This window comes from Miscanthus floridulus, chromosome 1 (genome assembly GCF_019320115.1).
Source record: "Miscanthus floridulus cultivar M001 chromosome 1, ASM1932011v1, whole genome shotgun sequence".
NCBI lineage: Eukaryota > Viridiplantae > Streptophyta > Magnoliopsida > Poales > Poaceae > Miscanthus > Miscanthus floridulus.
Window position 1 is genome coordinate 78,472,961 of NC_089580.1, and position 20,034 is coordinate 78,492,994.

The 20,034-nt window shown below is 48.7% G+C and overlaps 1 protein-coding gene across 1 annotated transcript; it reads left to right on the forward strand.

The window, feature by feature from the left end:
* Positions 1–16,477: 16,477 nt before the first annotated feature.
* Positions 16,478–19,378, forward strand: LOC136487729 (xyloglucan galactosyltransferase KATAMARI1 homolog). Its single transcript, XM_066484829.1, has 2 exons — positions 16,478–16,819; positions 17,426–19,378. The coding sequence occupies exon 2, from the start codon at positions 17,510–17,512 to the stop codon at positions 19,001–19,003; it is 1,494 nt and encodes a 497-aa protein (XP_066340926.1). The 5' UTR covers positions 16,478–16,819; positions 17,426–17,509; the 3' UTR covers positions 19,004–19,378.
* The last annotated feature ends 656 nt before the right edge of the window (positions 19,379–20,034 follow it).

Sequence of the window (20,034 nt, forward strand, 5' to 3'; positions counted from 1 at the left end):
GCAACTTGGATAGTGATGCAAGTGGAAACATGGTGGATCAAAAGTTGTATCGGTCTATGATTGGAAGCCTACTCTATGTGACCGCATCAAGGCCGAATGTCATGTTTAGTGTATGCATGTGTGCAAGATTTCAAGCCTCACCAAGAGAAAGTCATTTGAAGGCTACAAAGAGGATATTGAGGTACTTGAAGCATACACAAAATGTTGGTTTGTGGTATCCCAAAGGAGCAAAGTTTGAGCTAGTTGGTTACTCCGACTCGGATTATGTGGGATGCAAGGTTGAAAGGAAGAGCACATCGGGCACATGTCAATTGTTGGGAAGATCACTTGTTTCATGGTCATCAAAGAAGCAAAATAGTGTTGCATTATCAACCGCCGAAGCCGAATACATATCCGCCGGTAGTTGTTGTGCACAAATACTTTGGATGAAGGCCACTTTGAGTGATTTTGGAATCAAGTTCAAGAAAGTGCCATTGCTATGTGACAATGAGAGTGCAATCAAGCTAACCAACAATCCGGTGCAACATGCAAGAACAAAGCACATTGATGTCCGCCACCATTTCATAAGAGATCACCAACAAAAAGGAGACATTTACATTGAGAGTGTAGGCACCAAAGATCAACTTGCCGATATATTCACCAAGCCATTGGATGAGAAAAGGTTTTGCAAGCTAAGGAATGAGTTGAACATATTGGATTTCTCAAATATGTGTTGATGCACCCCCACTCATATGACATGCCTCTCCTTCGAGCAATCTAAGGTAAAAGTTGATTGGCATGACATACATCCTTGCTAAGGACATGTTTAGTGCATTTAGTCATATTTTCAATCTCATTAGGACCTTGCAAGTGGTTCTATCTTATTAGGCTCATTCATGAAAATCAAATGAATTTTGATGTCAATATGGTATCACTATTGCTTCTATGCTTGACTTGATCTAGTGATGGCATATGACATGTTTATGGGCTTGTAAACCTAGTGTTTAATCTAGAAAATGAACTATAAGTGTTTAACTCAACATGGTACAAGATAACCCTTATTTGGAGGTGTGAAGAAGCTTGTCCTTGGATCAAACCGAGTTAAATATCTTTGGGAAATAATCTAGAATTGAACCAAATTTGGGAAAATGACCCTCACCCCATTGATTGACATTGATAATCTCGACCCTACAAGTAATTCTATTTAGAACCTTTGTGGTCATTGATGACAAAGGGGGAGAGAAACAAAGATAAAGGGGATAAGGGGGAGAGAAACAAAGGAAAGGGATCAACTAGAAACAAAGGAAAGGGATCAACTAAAATTTGGAGCACATAAGTAGGGGGAGCAAGCTCATGAACTTGTATGGTGCATTTAAACATGCATTTCATATGTTTGCTTGCATGGCATAAGTTCCATATTTATAATATCCATGCTTGTGTGATATATGCTAGTTGTAGATTTGAATGATGAAATGCAAACTAGCATGTATAGGATATCTAGTGATTTCACTTCCAAATATTTCTAAGTGGTATTGAGCTAACCATGATGTTAAGGATGGTATATTGGTGCACTCCGATTGGTATCACGCTTCAAAGGTCCATCTCTTATACCTTAGCATCATTTGGTAGATATTGACTCCTACATTACCTATCTAAGCATATGTGCATGCTTCAATCCAAACTCTTAGCACATATGTAGGGGGAGCAATTGCTACCACTTAGGGTTCATGAAACTTGTCCATATCCTTTTACACATGGTAAATATGCTTGGGCAAGCAACATGAATTCAATTGAATTTCAATTCATATCTTTGTATAAGGGTTGTCATCAATTACCAAAAAGGGGGAGATTGAAAGCTCTAGTTTGGTTTTGGTGAATTGATGAAACCCTAAGTGCTAGCCTAGTTCATCAAGTGATCATGAGATAGGTAGCACACTTCAAGTAGAGAAGCAAATGAAGATCATAACATGACAATGGTGATAGCATGGAGATGATCAAGGGCTTAAACTTGAAATGAAGAAAGAGAAAAACAAAAAGCTCAAGGCAAAGGTATAAACCATAGGAGCTATTTTGTTTTAAGTGATCAAGACACTTAGAGAGTGTGATCACATTCAGGTTTGATAGCCGTACTATTAAGAGGGGTGAAACTCGTATCGGAATGCGGTTATCAAAGTGCCACTAGATGCTCTAACTCATTGCATATGCATTTAGGATCTAGTGGAGTGCTAACACCCTTGAAAATATTTGTGAAAATATGCTAACACATGTGCACAAGGTGTTTGTAGGGTTGAGATGGGTTTGGGTCCCTCTCTCCCTCTCACCGAGCTTGCTCGGTGGGATTCGGCGCTTTTGGAAAAATGAAATGTCTATTTTCTATTGCGCCGGATGCAAAATTCTTGGTGGTTGGCACATTGGAGCAAGGGTGAAGAAGTTAGAGTTGAAATGGAGTTGGTCGAAATGATGCTGGCGTCGGTCTACTGACCGGACGCTGGGTCACTCAGCGACCGGACGCTGAAATGCTGCGTCTGGTCGAGCTGTCAGATGGCACAGTAGGTAGGGTTGAGCACCGGACGCTGGTCTGCGTCCGATCAAGGTGGACCGGACGCATCCGGTCGAAAAAACATGCCTCGAGGAGCTTACTGGAAACGACCGGACGCTGGGGCTTCAGCGTCCGGTCAGTTTTGACCAGAGCGTCCGGTCAGCTTCGTAGCCGTTGGAATCTGATGAACAGCGTTTGAAGGCGATGACACGTGGCGTCCATCGGGCGACCGGACGCTGAGGGCTAGCGTCCGGTCAGTATGACCAGAGCGTCCGGTCAGAGCGCGTTTTGCCTAGTGAAGGGGTATAACGGCTCTATTTGATTGGGGCTCTATTTATAGCCCCATGGCCGGCTCAAGGGAGCACTCTTGCACATTTTCATTGACATAGCAATCTTGTGAGCCTAGCCAAAGGACTCCCACTCATCTACATCATTGATTCATCATCATAGTGAGATTGGGAGTGATCCAAGTGCATTGCTTAAGTGATTGCATCTAGAGGCACTTAGTGATCGTGTTTCGCTGCGGGTTTCGCTTGTTACTCTTGGTGGTTGCCGCCACCTAGACGGCTTGGAGCAGCGAGGATCATCGAGCGGAGGTGGTGATTGTCTCCGGCTCCGATCGTGGTGATTGTGAGGGGTTCTTGACCTTTCCCCGGTGGAGCGCCAAAAGGTACTCTAGTGGATTACTCATGGCTTGTGTGATCTTCATCTTGTGTTGGTTGTGCGGCACCCTATTGAGGGTTTGGCATGTGAAGCCAATTAGCGCGTGAACCTCTAAGTGAGTGAATCGCCACAACGAGGACTAGCTTGCCGGCAAGCAAGTAAACCTCGATAAAAATCATTGTCTTCATCATTGATTCTGAGGTGATTGGTCATCATTGTTATTCATCTTCGTGATTGATTGGTTCATTCATCTACACGGCGGTATAACCCTCTTGATCACTCTCTTTACTCTACTGCAAACTAGTTGACAAGCTCTTTAGTGTAGCTAGTTGTGAGAGCTTGCATGCTTGGTTGGTGTGGCTCTTTAGTTAGCCTTTGAGAGCACACTAACATAGGGTAGTGTCATTGATCTTGTGTGAATTGACACTATCTAAACTAGAATTGTGGTAGGTGGCTTGCATTTTGAGTAGGCTAGCGCAACACTCGCTTCGCCTCATAATTATCTAACCATTTGGTTAAGTGTTGTTGTAAAAATTTTTATTAGGCTATTCACCCCCCCCTCTAGCCATTAGGACCTTTCAACTGTGGCGGACGATAAGGAGGACGATAATGGTTTACTGGATGATAAATCACTCTCTACCTCTTTTGGTTTCCACCAAAAGGTCCAGACGGCACATTCTTTTTCTTCTTGAGCTCCTTATGCTACCGATACTTTGCCTCTAAAGCAATTGCAATATTTACTACCTCATGATAAGTGATATTGGTACAGGCTGTCATCATTGTCTGTAGTTTGGTATTCAGATCTCTCATGAACCATTTCTTTTTCTTGGCATCCATATTAACATGTTTAGATGCATACTACGATAGATGATTGAATCTTCCCACATACTACATCACTGTTTGATCCCCTTGCCTCAAAGCAAGGAATTCATCCAGCTTCATAGCCATCACTCCTTCCGGGATATAATGGGCTCTGGAAGCAGTGCGGAATTCTGTCCAAGTTAATGGAACACCTGTGGGTTGCATGGCCATCAGATTTGCATACCAAGCACCAGCTGCACCTCTAAGTTGTTGGGCAGCAAACACTAGTTTCTGAAACTCTATATAGTGAATAAGATCAAATTTCTGCTCCATGGTCCTAAGCCAGTCATCAGCCTCCAGTGGTTCATCTGCCTTGGTGAACACCGGGGGTTTTGTATCCGTGAAATCCACATAGGTAGCCTCATGCCTATTATGATTGCGGCCACAGTTTCCATGCATCTGATTCTGATTACTTTGAGCCATCTCATGAAGCAAACGAGAATTTTCCATAGTCACATTGACTAATGCAGCGATAGCATCAGCCAGATTGGTCGACATCGGTGGCGGGTTGGGGATATCATCATCATCTTGTGAAGTACTAGGAATATGCGATCCCCGCGTATGACGCATCTGTTCATAACAAACCAAACTTTATTCACAAGCCTTTATTGAATTGCACAAAAGCTTACTCCAGACACATTACATAGAGTCTACTAATGTACAAACAAACCCACGAGTATGAAAACAAGACTACGTAGCTTAACTAGAGCTTCTATTATACAACTCTACTCCTTTCCTTAATTACTTCAAACTTCAGGCTCGGTATCCATTCCAGAATTATTACTGCCTTCATCATCACTTTCATTGATCATTACTAACTCTTCAGGATCTTCTTCTTCTTCTTCCGATTCACTTTCATCGGCAAGGATGACACCTGGGTCCATGGCATCAGCTTGAGGCTCATGATTCGGGTTTAGTAGATTGCTAAGCCTATGAACTTCCTCATGTAGATAGGTATTATGTTCTTCTAAATCTTCTACATAGAATTCTAGCTCATGAGTTCTAGCTCTAGCTACATTTTCTCTATGCCAAGCCTCATTTTGTCCCTCCACCGTACGAACTAACATTCTTTCGTAGTTCCTGTGCGCGGTGGTGAGACATCTCAATTGATCCTATAATTCTCCTACCTGTATAGCATCCAAAGCCCTATCTCTAGTAGCTTGTGCTAATTTTGTAGAAATTCTCTATATCTCCACCTAGGGATCAAGACTAGAACTGCTACTGCTAGCACCATTGTTTCTAGGGGCAAGTTGGTGACGAGGAACTCCTTTGGGTCCAGTGGACTTACGGGGCATCATCTTGGCACAAGCCATACTATAGGAAACCAATTTAATCCAAGTAAGACCATTTGATCAAAGTCTAAAGAGCAGCTATGATGGATTACATTATTCAAACCAGTCTCACTACTCAACTCCAGTCTAAGACGTGAAGGAAGTAACGAGTGAATTAATAATGATACATGAATCGTTCTTACGAACAAAACATCAAAGTTTATAATGCACATAAACAACATTTATTTTTATATAGGGCATAGTATGATTACTACTCCACCACACAAAACTTTTTTTAATCAAATATGGAATGGTGAGAAAGAAATAAGATAAGTCAGAAGCAATTTGGACCAAATTATCAAATTAAATTTAGTCATCCCAAATCATTTTGAAGTTTTTGTAAAACAATACAACAAAAACCTTGTAACGATCGCTCTGATACCATTCTGTTGCAAAACCCCCTAAGTTATAGGGCCCACATGCACCTGTCACTGTCCGATGACCTTTGACATTTATGCATACATTTCCAATAACTTAAAAAGACTGTCGGGTGTCCTCGGGGAACCCCGAATCATCCACGATTTCCGAGTAGGATCACGTTACAGAGTCATTACAGTATTACAACATTTATTCAAATATCAACACCAGAGTAAAAACAGCGGAAGTCTTATGATAACATAGTTTACAAACCAGTTGTTTCAAACTTTACAAACTAAGTTCGATAATTATTACAAACCATAGTAGTAGTGGAGTGGCATAATTAATATATATACATAACACACAAAATAAACATCATGCCTAAGGATCACACATTTACTTCTCATCGTCAGAACGAACGATAGTCATGCAGCACGATCCAAAATAGATCTGCTCATGAGGCTCACCTGCAACAAGGGTCAACGAACCCTGAGTACAAAAGTACTCAACAAGACTTAAATGAAATATTAACTGACAGCATAGGAATGCAGGCTCAGGGATTCAAGGTATGGTTTTAGCAATAATCAAAGTTATTTTGCGTAAAAGCTCTTTGACAAAATTCTTTATTTCAACTGTTTAAACTTCATAAAATCATATACAAAGATGACACGATCCGTAATGAGATCATGAACTTCATATCCAACAACTTCATCAACCATTCTCAAGTTCTAGTTATTAATACTACGATGATGAACAGTGAGTTGAGTCTCCATAACCGAGGAGCAACGACGATTCAAACCGATTAAACTCAGCTAGGGATTATAAACCACACGACATATGCAGGTCCCCGACCTACATATACCAACCTACCCTTGGATCCTCTAAAACAAGAACGGGTCCGCGCCACCCGAGAATACAATACTCCACCATTCCAGCCCATGGCCACATGGGTACACGCTATTCTCGCCATCTCTCCACTCCCAGTGCGCAAGTAGCCATTCTCATAATAGAATTGCCAAGTTCAGGCTTACCAGAGTATGTGGTTAGTACTACAAATTCTTACCTCATGCAATTCAACAACGGACGTGCCTTAATCGACACAGGCGGAAAGAACCCGCTCACAAGGCCTCCATGTCTTGTGGCTCACACACACCGAGTCCGCCTGGTCTAGATTTATTACTCCACATTCCCATATCACATGCTATCATAATTAACCAATGTTCCATTTAAAACTTGCAGGTGGCAGGTAGTCACCCGACTTTCATCGTTCTACGCATAGCTAAGCAAAACTAGGCATATACGAGTTTAAAACTGGTAATATGGTAAATATGGAATAACAAGGGTGGTAATGCACCAATTAGGCTTTTACTTAACTCCTAATCACTTAATGCAGTAATGGAAAGCAAAAGCGAAATTAATTTGTAAAACACAAGGTAGGGTTGTATGCATCCGGGGCTTGCCTTCGTTGACGAAAGAATCCGGTTCCTACGACGTTTCACAAGTATTCGATCCGACCTCAACAGACGGATTAACTTCCTCAATCACTTGATTAACTACCACATGTTCACCTTCGTTCACTACACGTAATAACAATGCCATGTTTAACATAATGCGAAATACGAAACATGATGCTCGATGGTTGATACAAAATTAAGAATTTGAATACAACTTTCCTTCGCGATACAGTTGCAAGTCAAGCAAACTAAATCTTTTTCGTAACACATACATTAATTGCCAAGGATCATTATCAACAAATGACCCAAGGTCATCACTCAATCCAAAATTTCAACAAAACTTAAATCATTAAGGTTACTATTTACTTTTATGAATTAATTATTTAATTCAAAATTATGAAATAAATCAACTTATTCTAATTGAGATCAAAATTTTTTGTAAATGTTCATTACATGATAACTAAGTGGCAAAACAAATTTCATAATTTTTGGACAATTAAATAAGCCTAGAAAAATCATGGAAATCCATTTATTAATAAATTGAGCAATTTTTATCACATTCAAAAAGTGCTAAAAAACAATATTTCATATTTTTATTAAATAATATACATCACAGGGGAGTCACACAAAAATTTTCATAATTTTTGGAGCTCTAAATAAATCTACACAAAAATAACAAAAACATACACTATTCATTCAAATCTGAAAATAGAAAAATCCATTTGAACGTTGAGTCACTGACAACCGGGTCCTACTTGTCATCTTCTACCTCGCGCTTTGACCACGGCGACACGCGCGCTGACCGGCGAAAACTCGCCGACGGCGAGCTCAACGGCGACGACCAAGGTACTGAAATGATCCCTACACCCCTACGCGTCGATTGGTGGCACAATCGAGCCTCGACACCAACTGGACCAAGCACCACGACGGCCATGGCGGACACGACGGCACGGCCATGCTACACCGGCGACACCAATGCGGTAGTGATTAAACAAAGGACACAGGAAGCATCAGGAGCTCACCCCGAACGCGTTGGAGCCAAAGACCGAGCCAGAGGAGCAACAGCAAGGGGGTTCGACGTTCAGCGCGAACACGGCGGAGCAAAACGTCGTCGGTGATGGTGTACCGGTGACTGCAGTGGTCAAAATGAACAACCAACTATGGAGTAAGCACCACAGCATCGAGACAAAGCCATAGGTACATAGAACAAGGACAGCAGCTCACCGGAGGGCGCTGGCCACGGAGATGCGCTTGCGACGGGAAGGTCACCGGCCATGAAGAAGAAAGACGTGGACAGCGAGTTTTCGGTGGAGATAAACTGAATTGGTGGGTCAGTTGGACACGTAAGGTTAAGGCAGAGCTGGGACTAGCTTATCAGCAACGGTGGAGCACGACAACGACGGCACGGGCTCGCCGGAGTGGAGCAGCGGCGACGGGAAAATAGAGCAAGGGAGAAGGGCAACGACGATTGCGGCTCAGGCTAAAAAGGATGGCCAGGAAGCTCAAGGAAGCCATGACGAAGCCTTCAGCGCGCCAACACGATGCCCAGACGGCCACGCGCGTGACTAGAAGCAAGCCAAAGCTCGCCGGCAGTGTAGCGCAAGTGGTGAACACTGTTCATAGTAATTACAAGTTTGCCATTCGCCAAAATTCACAAATTACTCTCAAATTTTCATAACAACTCAAAAATCTCCAAAAACAAAAGTTGTTGAAAATCAAAAGTTCTACAACTTTGCTTCTATAACCATCTCCTAATTTGGTCTAGATTTTGAAATGAACTTTTGAATTTGAATAGGGAAATTTAACGAATTACGCCTTTTTGAATTACTCAAAATTTTTCTAAACAACTTGAAAAACTCCAAAAACAAACTTTGTATAACTTGCTAAGCTCTACACTTTTTCTTTTGGGCTCAACCCCAAAATATGCTTAGATTTTGAAATGGATTTTTGGGGTAGGATTTAAATGCTGAAAATCAGGGTTTTCGAAATTTCAAAACAATACAAGCATTTCAAACTTGATTCAAACAACACAATTCAACACATACAACATAAAGTAAACTTGTTTTAGTAATTGCATATCCAAGTTTTCAATATGTCCAAATGCTTTGCAATGCATATGATGTCATGGCAAGTTTTAGTATTTTAAACACCCGAGGTGTTACAAGCCAGTAGGGTAAGCCCCAGAAGTTTGCCCTAAAGGCCGATGAACCAGCGAATGCCGCCTAGGAGGATGACGCTGAGTTCCCCGAGGCCGATCGCTGCCTCATGATCTTCGAGGGCCAGAGCGGAAAAATACTGACCGGATGCATTAGGTCAAGTGTGACCTGATGCGCCCCAGCGTCCGGTCTTGCTCCTCTTCTCTGCGCGCGCCCACGAAGCCGATGTCACCATACGTCAGCTCAGACCTGACGCGGCCTCGGTGTGTTCGGTTGCGCCACCACGCTGCCTTCAACATGTGACCGAACGTGCCAGTCGAGCCAGCCCCAGCGTTCGATTGTCTCTCTTCCTTCTCAGCCAACTCAGCATGCCATGCTATAAATGATTGGACACGTTGGGGTGAGTCTGGTCACCTCGAGGCTAGTGTCCGGTCATGGACCTTCTCCACTATTTCTTTTTCTAAGTCCACAACCAATTCACCCTTGCTTCCAACTTGCTAACAACAAAGTGTAGAACTTGTGTGCACGTGTGTTAGCATTTTTCAAAGCATTTTACAATGGTCAAAGTTAGCACACTAGATTCCTAAATGCATATGCAAAAGTCATGTCACCTAGTGGCACTCGATAAACCGTTTAGCCAAAGATTTCTCCTCTTTATAGTACAGCTATCGATCCTAAATGCACTTACACCCTCTATGGTGTTTTAAGTGCCAAAACAAAACCCTATCTTATACCTTTGCCTTGATCTTCTTGAAATTTGTTTTTCTCTTTCTTCTTTTCCTTTCCAAGTTGAGCACTTGATCATCATCAACTCATGTCCATCTTCAACTCCATGGACCTCATCTTGCTCAATCACTTAGATTTGACCACCATGTCTAATTCACATACTTAGATCAAAGGTTAGTCCTAGGTTTCATCAATTATCCAAAACCAAACTAGGGCTTTCACCCACGCCCTACGAAGGAGCTCCTAGACATTGCCACCCAGTACGCCTCTGGTGAGGAGTCCATCCAGGCCAACTTTAGCAACAAGGCCAAGGCTACCAACCACCTCCAAGGTGGGGACGATGGCGATGACCTAGCCTCATCCTAGTGTCACTACGACAAGAGGAAAAGGGACCAGAAGCATTGTGGCTGACTGTGCCATGAGGCCTTAGCCCTGTGGGCGCGCTGCATGCCCCGAGCACTTCGAGAAGGCACTTGAAGCCCCCTACCCATTCCATGGAGGGTAGGTAAAGCACCTCCTTAAGGACTGCATCACCATTAGCACCTACATCTATGACACCCTCAGCCAGCAGGGTAAGCCCTAGAAGCTAGCCCCAAAGGCCGACAAACCAGTGAACGCCACCTCGGAGGATGACACTGAGTTCCCCGAGGTCGATCGCTGCCTCATAATCTTCGAGGGCTCCTAGGCATATGAATCCCACCGGCAACGCCGCATCACCGAACAGGAGGTGAACGCCGCTCACACCCTCGCCACTCTAATGCGTCTCGGATGGTCCCTGATGGCCATCACCTTCGACCAGGGGGATCACCCTGATCGTGTTCCTCACCCGGGGCGCTACCCGCTCGTGGTTAGCCTGATCGTGGACACCATGTGCCTCTCCAAGGTGCTAATGGATGGGGGCAATTGCCTCAACATACTCTATGCCAGCACTAGGGACAGGATGGGCATCCCGCGGAGCAGCCAGTGCCCTAGCAAGGTGCCATTCTATGGGGATTGTCCCAAGGAAGGAAGCCGTGCCCCTCACCTTTGAGGTGGTCAACTTCCTCGATGTCTACCATGCCCTCCTATGCTGGCCATGCTTCGCCAAGTTCATAGCTGTCCCTAACTACACCTATCTGAAGCTGTAGATGCCTGGCCCTAAGGGATCACCGTTGAGGGCAGCTTCAAGCAAGCCTACTATTCTAAGCAAGACTACATCGCCCAAGTGGCCACACTGATCACCCCCTGTGCTCCCAATGGCCCCGGCCATGATGTAGGAAGGGCATCGGTGAAGGAAGCAACTAAGGCAGCGATGGTGCTCGACCAATCGAGCATCAGTGAGGTGACCAAGGACCCTGGTGGCAGCGATGGCTTGGTTGGCCCCTCCATCTAGGCGCTTGGCCCCCTAGAAGGGGTTGACCTAATCGAGGTGAGTTCTGACCTTTCCCAATTAGAGAAGGCCACCGCCGAGCCATTCGCCTAGAAGTGCCGCCTCCCGAGCTAGTATCCGCCTACCGACCTCCTTTGTTGGCCTACCTCTCCAACAGCAAAAACCAAGATAAGTCATGTCCTCCTGACCTTGTTGCTTTGCTTGTCTTTGCTATTGTCTCCTTTATCTCAAGCAACTCCCACAGTGGCTCGGCTACACCAAAGGATCGACTAAACTAACCACATGTTGCCCTCTATGAAGGAGAACTGCACCGAAAGACCCCCCCAGCAAGGCAAGGATGGGATGGACAGAACAGGAGGATCGAGCAAGAAATCAGCAAAAGCGCTAATAGAACAGCCTCGATCGCCACATTACCAGCTATGTCCTCTTTCCCTAATCTTATGTCCATTTTGTTTGTTTACAACTATCTCCCTGTTTCCTAATCCTTCATCGGATCGTGTCTCCTAGCCGCACGACGGTATGGGGACCCTCAAAAGGGGCATCGTCGAGGGTTCCAAGGCCAGCCCATCAGGCTTCAAGGCCACCCAAGGCACCCAAAGGTGCGAGGGATGTTCATGGTCGGGCACCAGAGGCCTTAGTTGGGCGCTTAGAAGTGAAACCGGCCAACCTTCGAACGATGTCCAAGTATCAACCTCGAGCCACTCATGGTGACCCAATGAGAGAGGCAACAAGCCCCCAAGCACTGATAGATGGGCTCGAGAACTATATGAGTGGCTTAGTTGAGAAGCTGAGGATCTCCCCTCTGGGGGACATGACCAGGGTACGGAACGACCATAAACCTAAGTTTCTCATGGACTCACCCGCTAGCAGCATGGGCGTGGCAATCCTAGCCATCGAGGCTATTATAGTAACAGCCCATCCCAATGAGGGACCTAAGTCTCCGAGCATGACTCATGAACAATGGAATTACAAATGAAAGTAATTTCATTTTATTAATTGGGAACGACCTGATTACAATATACGGCGACAAAAACCGCAATCTACTACCACCTATACGGCGGTAAAGACCACAGGGCACGCCAAACCTCTAGGTCAGGGCCCTACGGCACATGTGGCATGGGCCAGCGGGTTGACCTTGGGGCTACTCCCCGAGGTCCGAGGCTAGGCGATGTCGACCATCGCCCCGCTAATGGGACCAAGCCCCCGCCTTCACTGGGATGGAGGGGCAGCGACGGATGCATCATTGTTCCCCTTCCCCGATGGAGGGCGCAAGGATTCTAGCGACGTCACTAAAATCCTTCCACTTTCTAGGGGAGGGGAACATGATAGATGCATCTAGCATCATGTCATCACCCCTCCTTCGCTGGAGTCCTTCCGCTCTCGTGGAGGGCGACCTAGGAGCCCAGCGGAGGAAGCAAGGCTCACTCAGAGGGAGGCATCGCACTTCATCATCACCATGGCCGCCGGGAGTTGGATCTAAGAGGAAGAAGAGAAGGAACCAGAGGAGGGAAAGAAGGTGCCGCGTCCCCAGGACTCCTCGCCCTCTGATCAGTCATCGGCGGATAAAAGAGGCCCTAGGGAACCGGCCATGCGTCATTTCAATCCCCATAATGTGGCCCAGGGCGGTTGCGTGATGAAGGCCACACAATAAAGGTGGATCTAGGGGGACGCTAAAAATGAGGCAAGTCCCCGCTCCACTTTCCACCACACGCGCCGCCCACTCCGTGCACACCATCAATGGCCTGGATCCGCGCATGCCAAGTGCCATGGCTCCTCCTCCACCAGATCAGCACCACATGGCCCAATGTCCCATCTCCTAGACAAAGTGGGACAGTGCGAGAGTGCACGCCATTACTCCTCCACCGGGCACGACATCCTAGGTGCCATCAACTGCCTGCGTAGAGCGTCAGTGGATGGGACATGCCTAGAAGCCACCGTGCCCACTGACAAGGAGGCCTCATGATGGCCTCAGGGGCTACGTTGGCTCCCTAGACAGAGCAACATGACCCCCCGATCGATGGGCGCCAAGGTGACACACCCCCAAAACCAACCAACTCTTCGGAGTTGGATCGGGAGTCACTGAGCGGTGGGCCCAATGAGGGCCTCTCGCCCGAGCTCAGCGCGCTCCCTATGCCCTGACCTATGGTCGTAGGCGGTCTGCCTCAGAAGGCCATCCCAAGAGGATCTAGGCCTGCTACCAAAGCCCCTAGAAGGGCATGGCGCACTAGGTGATCATGTGTCCCTAAGCCAGAGCCCAGATGCTCTCGATCACCTAACCCACGATAGGCTCCAACCAAAAAGAACGGTGCCCCCAGGCCTAAAGTTGGTAACTCCCACATGAGTTCACCAAACCCTCGCTCGGACTATAGACCTATGCGATGTAGGATCAAACAAAAGGGCAGCACCATTACCCAGCCCCGACAGCCGAGCACCCCCCATCATGCTAGGGAAAGGGCCCGACATAGGGCATCGCACTCCCATCAGCGGAAGCTATCCCTGTCATGGCTAAGTTCAGTTACCGGAAGATCAAATTCAGCCCCTCATCACCATCACGTATAAGTAAGGCCATGAAGGGCTCAGGGGCTCATGACGAGATCCTAATATATAGGTATGTTAAGCCTTGGGATCTATGGTTCCCGATCGAAGAGACCACCAGCCGATCCCTCTAGGATCGCCTGGGGGCTTAGGGTCTATACCCATTGGGTACGCTCATGTGCACCCTCACACTAAGGAACTTGCCTGAGCCTGAGCACGCCAGCACCTCTGCTCAGGGCTCGGGGGCTCGCCCAAGCCTCAGGCTCCCGATCAATGGGAAATCTAAGCCCTATCCTCAGCTCCTGCCCAACCTATGACACCAGCCAAGGCTCGGACACAAGAAGATATGCCCCGAGCCATCGAGGTTTGGGGGCTCCTCGACATAGCACCTTGGGCGTGGCCTTGCCGGCCGCTCTCCCGACAGGGTCACGCACGGGGCGTGACACAAGAAGACAAGTTCCCCCTCGGCCTCCAGGGGCTCGGAGGTGCTCGAGCGCACACGTCAACCCCTAGAGCCAACCTCCTTCTCCACCAAGAAGACTCCAGAAGGTCCACCTATGGGAGGCCGGTCCAAGCCAACACAGCCTGACACGCAGAGTGTCAGAATAGAGCAGCCGGACGATGCCCAGAGCTTCTTTGGCTCCACAACATCGCCATGGTCCACAGAGCGCCACTGCAAGACCCTCCTAGACTCCGGCGTATGTAGACCATAGGCTCAACCCCCCAAACCGCCATGTACCTAGCCTATCTCGATATATAAGGGGTAAGGTCGGATCCTAGACGGGGAGGATGATCCGAGATAGATAATTTCATTCCTCATCGATCCGCTCCTGCTCAGCACCGAGAGCAGAGCAACCTAGAGAGAGAGGGGCACCGAAAGTTCCTCCACCTCACCTATCGTCTTCCTCCTCTCCAACGAGGGGAAGACTCCCCCGACGGTGAGGCAACCTCAGGATTAGCACCGAGCTAATCCCCTACCAAATCTCTTCCTTCCTCCTATACACTCTGTTGTAATCTCCCGATTTTTGGTGCTCTTGAGTATAAGGATCATCAGCTGCTGGACATAGGGAATCGATTGGCCCGAACCAGGATAAACCATTGCGTTATCTCTGTGATTCTTGTGTTCTTGAGTCCACCTGATCCACCGAAAACACGTACGCTGACACCAAGTCAAACAACAATGCTTGTCACGGTTTTGACCCCGTGACACAAGCGTTTGTTCAAAATGTTTCATCTGTTTCCAGACGTATGTTGCAATTGTTTTTTATCTGGATGTTGCATATGTTTTCACAAATATGTTGCAAGAGTATGTTTGAAATGTTTCAGTTATTTCAGTCTTATGTTGCAGTAAGTGTTTTTCTATGTTGTAATTATTTTATCTGGATGTTGCATATGTTTCACATACATGTTGCAAGCGTATGTCCTAAATATTTCATCTGTTTTAAATGTATGTTGCATTCGAGTGTTTCATGTTGCCAGTGCAGACGACCGGCGTTGGTGTCCATGAGGGCGGGCAGGGCCAAGCCGCGGTCACCAACACGTGAAGGAGGCGTAGGCCACTGGCGGTAGTATGGGGAGGAGGCATAGGCCGCGCGGTGCTGTTGTGGAAGAGGTGGGGTGAATCTTCCAGGTGGCCTGGAAGAGACGGGCGCTGCGACGGTGTGGAAGAGGCAGGGAGAGTCATCCGAGCAGCGTGGGCAGTGGATCTAAAGCGGACGGTTCGGATGCGAGCACGGAAAACAGAGCTGGCGCGGCCGACGCGCGAATCCGAGCAGATGGGATGAAGGAGCTGTGGGCGTCTGGACGGATGCATGCGTCCGGACATCTGGATGCTAGTGCTGCCAATACAAATAAGTGCACATCGCATAAGTGAAAAGTTTGTTGTAAATAGTGCTAGCCACAAAGAGCGATATTAAAAACGGTTCGTATTTGTATTTGATATATCTGCATTTATATTTGTATTTGATTTAAAATATTGTCCGTATTTGTACTATGCCCGAAGAAAATTATGAGTACTAAAAAGTATTTAAACAGAGGTGAATGTGCCCAAACTAACACTTTGGTCCATTTTTTAAAAAAAAACAAGCGTAACACTCTGGCCAAACAAAATTGGTCTGGTACTTACCTCCGTGAGTTTTGGCTACAACCATTTCCACCTTGTTCGGGCGTCCGGCTGACCCCTCGTTCATTCATGAGCCCCCTTACTTAATGGAAAAAAGTTATCTTCACTCGTGATGCAGAAAATCTCCCGTGCAACCTGGATCTGATGTCGTCTGATCTTTGATCTGTTGGTCACCATCCCGCATGGTTGCATGCCACCTGCATGGTCCAAGCTGATGCCCTGTCTTTCTGTGGAACGTAACACTCCGTCAAGTTGAGTCAGGACACGTAGACAACAACAACACAGTGTCGCATAAGAGATTTTCTACATCATCAGTGCAGATAATTTTTCTCTTAGTTGACACCTACGTGCCCGCAAGGCTTGTGTCCACGTTTTTTCTCTTCCTCCATCTCGTCTTCCTCCTCCTAGATCGATCCAACCCACGTCCCCGCCCAGCAGCTCCTCTACCACAGTTGCATCGCTTGTCGCCTAGCCCCACCTTACCTTCCCCCACCCTCCACTAATCGATTCAAGGAATCGTTCATCATCGGCCCTACCTCGACGGCGGCGGCGTCCTCTCCCACCACCGGTGCTCCCGCCACCCATTGCACTCGTCGATCGGCCTCTGTCCTCCTCTAATCTCAATCGAAGAAAGAAGAGACGGACCCCTCGCCCCGTCGCTGGCTCTGCTCATCGGATGTTCCCCACCGCCTCGCTCGCCGCCGGTCGAATCGTCAGGAAGAAGAAGGTAGGTGCGAGGAAGACGATGCGCGCGTTGGGTCGTTCAATCACTCGTCAACGTGTGTCTATGCGTCAGTAACCAAAAGCAGCGCGCGTTGGGTCGTTCGTGTAGCACTGTAGCTCTCCCGCGTGGCGGTGCCGTCCGGAACGGTCCGCGATGCTGCTGAAGTGCTGATGCACGCACGCCATGTGCCAATCCTCTGCCGGCTTTATGCGACCACGCGGCCACACCGACTGCCGTGGCCCGTGAATGCTGGACCCGGTTCGCTGGACCATCTCTGGCCTCTGCTTTCTATGGACCAGGCGACCAGCGCTAGCAGAGGCAGATTAGCACTCCTCGAAAGCTGTGCGCGCTCGTCTTTTTTCTCTATTTGTTTAGGAGGAAGGAGATAGTACATGCACTTTGTTTGTGATTATTATTTCCTCGAATGTACATGCACTTTCTCAAATAATTTTGGCAAATTTTGGGTGAAAAATTGGGAAACCGACGAGTCTCGAGCTGATTGACTTGCCAGTAGTTTATAAAAGAAGATCCCCACGAGCACGCGACCCGGTACAGTGGATTCGCAATAATCACGTCAATGAAATCACGCCCCTGTGCTATTAATGACAGATTGACAGTTAACACGAGGTGCTTGAGAGCTGGCTGGCTGCAAAGTGCAAACAACGGATACGGACTCCACTCGCAAACCGGCCAATGATGAAGCCCACCACCACCAACACCACCACCGTGGAGCTCAGCTTCCAGAAAGACGGCGCCGACAAGCCTGATGGCGGCACAGGTGGCGTGCTCTGGCCGTCGCGGATCTGCTACCTCGTCGTTGCCGCCACCACTTTGTGGGCCGTGGCGTCCATCTTGTTCCCGCCGTCGGCGTTCCCCCTTCCTACCCTGATGTCCAGCGTCACCATCGGGCAGCACCCCTCTGCTTCGCACGGGCCGCCGCCGTCGGAGTCGGAGGACAACCGGACCAACGTGACCGCCGACCGTTGCGCGGGGCGGTACATCTACGTGTACCGCCTGCCGCCGCGCTTCAACGACGACATCGTCCGCGGCTGCCGCGCGCTCCGCCCGTGGATGGACATGTGCCCGTACATGGCCAACTGCGGCCTGGGCCGCCCGCTGCGCGACGAGGGCGGCGGCGTCTTCCCGGGCCGCGGCTGGTACGCCACCGACCAGTTCATGCTCGACGTCATCTTCCGCTGCCGGATGAGGCGCTACGACTGCCACACCGGCGACCCCGCCCGCGCGTCCGCCATCTTCGTGCCGGCCTACGCCAGCCTGGACGGCGGGCGGTACCTCTGGAACAGCACCGCGACGCGGGACGCGCTGGCGCTCGACCTCGTCGCGTGGCTGGCGCGGCGCCCGGAGTGGCGCGCCACGGGCGGGCGCGACCACTTCCTGGTGGCCGGCCGGACCGCGTGGGACTTCCTGAGGAAGACCGACGGCGACGACGACTGGGGCACGAAACTGCTCAACATCCCGGCCGTCCGCAACATGACGGCGCTCGTCCTGGAGATCGACCCGTGGAACCGGTCCAACCACCTTGCGGTGCCTTACCCGACCAACTTCCACCCGGCCACGGCCGCCGACGTGCGCGCCTGGCAGGAGAAGGCGCGCGCGTTGGAGCGCAGGTGGCTCTTCTCGTTCGTCGGCGCGGCGCGGCCCGGCAGCAACAAGACCGTCCGCGCGCAGATTCTCCAGCAGTGCGGCGCGTCGAGCCGCTGCGGGATGTTCCGGTGCAAGAAGGGGGCCGAGTGCGAGGCCGCGCCGGGCGCCATGATGCGCGTCTTCGAGAGCTCGAGCTTCTGCCTCCAGCCGCGCGGCGACACGACGACGCGGCGGTCTACGTTCGACGCCGTCCTGGCCGGGTGCATCCCGGTGTTCTTCCACCCCGACTCGGCGTACACGCAGTACGCGGACCACATCCCGGCGGAGCCCGAGAGGTGGTCGGTGCTCATCATGCACACCGACGTCACGGACCGGAACGTGAGCATCGAGGAGACGCTCGGCAAGATCCCGCCGGCGGCGGTGAAGGCGATGCGCGAGGAGGTGATCCGGCTCATCCCGAGCTTGGTGTACGCGGACCCGAGGTCGACGCGTGTGGACTTCAAGGACGCTTTCGACATTGCAGTGGACGTCGTCCTTGATCGGGTGGCCAAGCGGCGGCGAGGGGATGTCGACGGACGCTGATGGACCGGTGGCCGGCCGGTTAGGAGGAAATTGAATGGCCTCGGCGTCTGGGCTCCGCCACCGCCACGTGAACCTTCCTCGATCGCGACGGTGCGCGCTCGTACCTAGACTAGGAGCATTTGAATGGGATTCTGGGAGTCTTCAACGCCTGTCTCTTCAGTTTAGGATCGTGTGCACGGTGCACTTCAGCACGTATATAGCTACGGTGCGACATGGCTATCCGCGGCGTAGTGGCGCGCTCGGAGCAGCCCTGGGCATTCCTTCGTTTTTCTTTCTTTACCTCGGTCAGGTTTTGTTGTTCATTCAAAACAAAAAAGGGTGATGCTGATATAAGTTATATTACACTTGCCTGCAATCTAAAATTTGAAATCTTCTCGCCCCCGATCGTCTTGGCTGAAGCCGCCACGGATGCTGACCCTATCCCGCCGCAACACAATTGGAAGACCAAAGTTACTGTACTTTGGAAGTTCTAATCTTTCCATGGATGATATGCCATCACAGATCAGTGCCCTGAAATTCTAAGAACTACAAATTATGTGAAAAAGAGGAGACCATTAATCATCTGCTATTTCAATGTCCTCAGGCAGTGGTGATCTGGTGTTAGAGATGCTTTGGGGTGCGGGGAGAAATCAAACATCATTAGCAGATTTTGAAGGGAAATTCATGAAAATGGCTGGAAGCAAAACGAACTGGAGATTGTATCTGTCCGCCGGAATTGGGTTCTCCTGTAACCTGAACTTGACGGAGGACAGGCCACGGAAGCTGCTCCAGTGTGTGGCGGCTTGGTGGTGCTAAGTCCCTCATCTCCACAGTCCTGTGAGGCTTGCGGTCTTGCTTAGATTGCACGCTTAACCATTGACCAAAGTAAATTGTGGCATTAAATTCAGATTTAATAACCACATCAAACAATCAAATTCACATGACAAAAGTCATGAATACCAAATATTTGACTCGTCAAAATCTACAACATGGTTCACACCGTTATTACATACACTGAAGTTTCGTATATTTTGTTCTGGCCTCCACAGAAG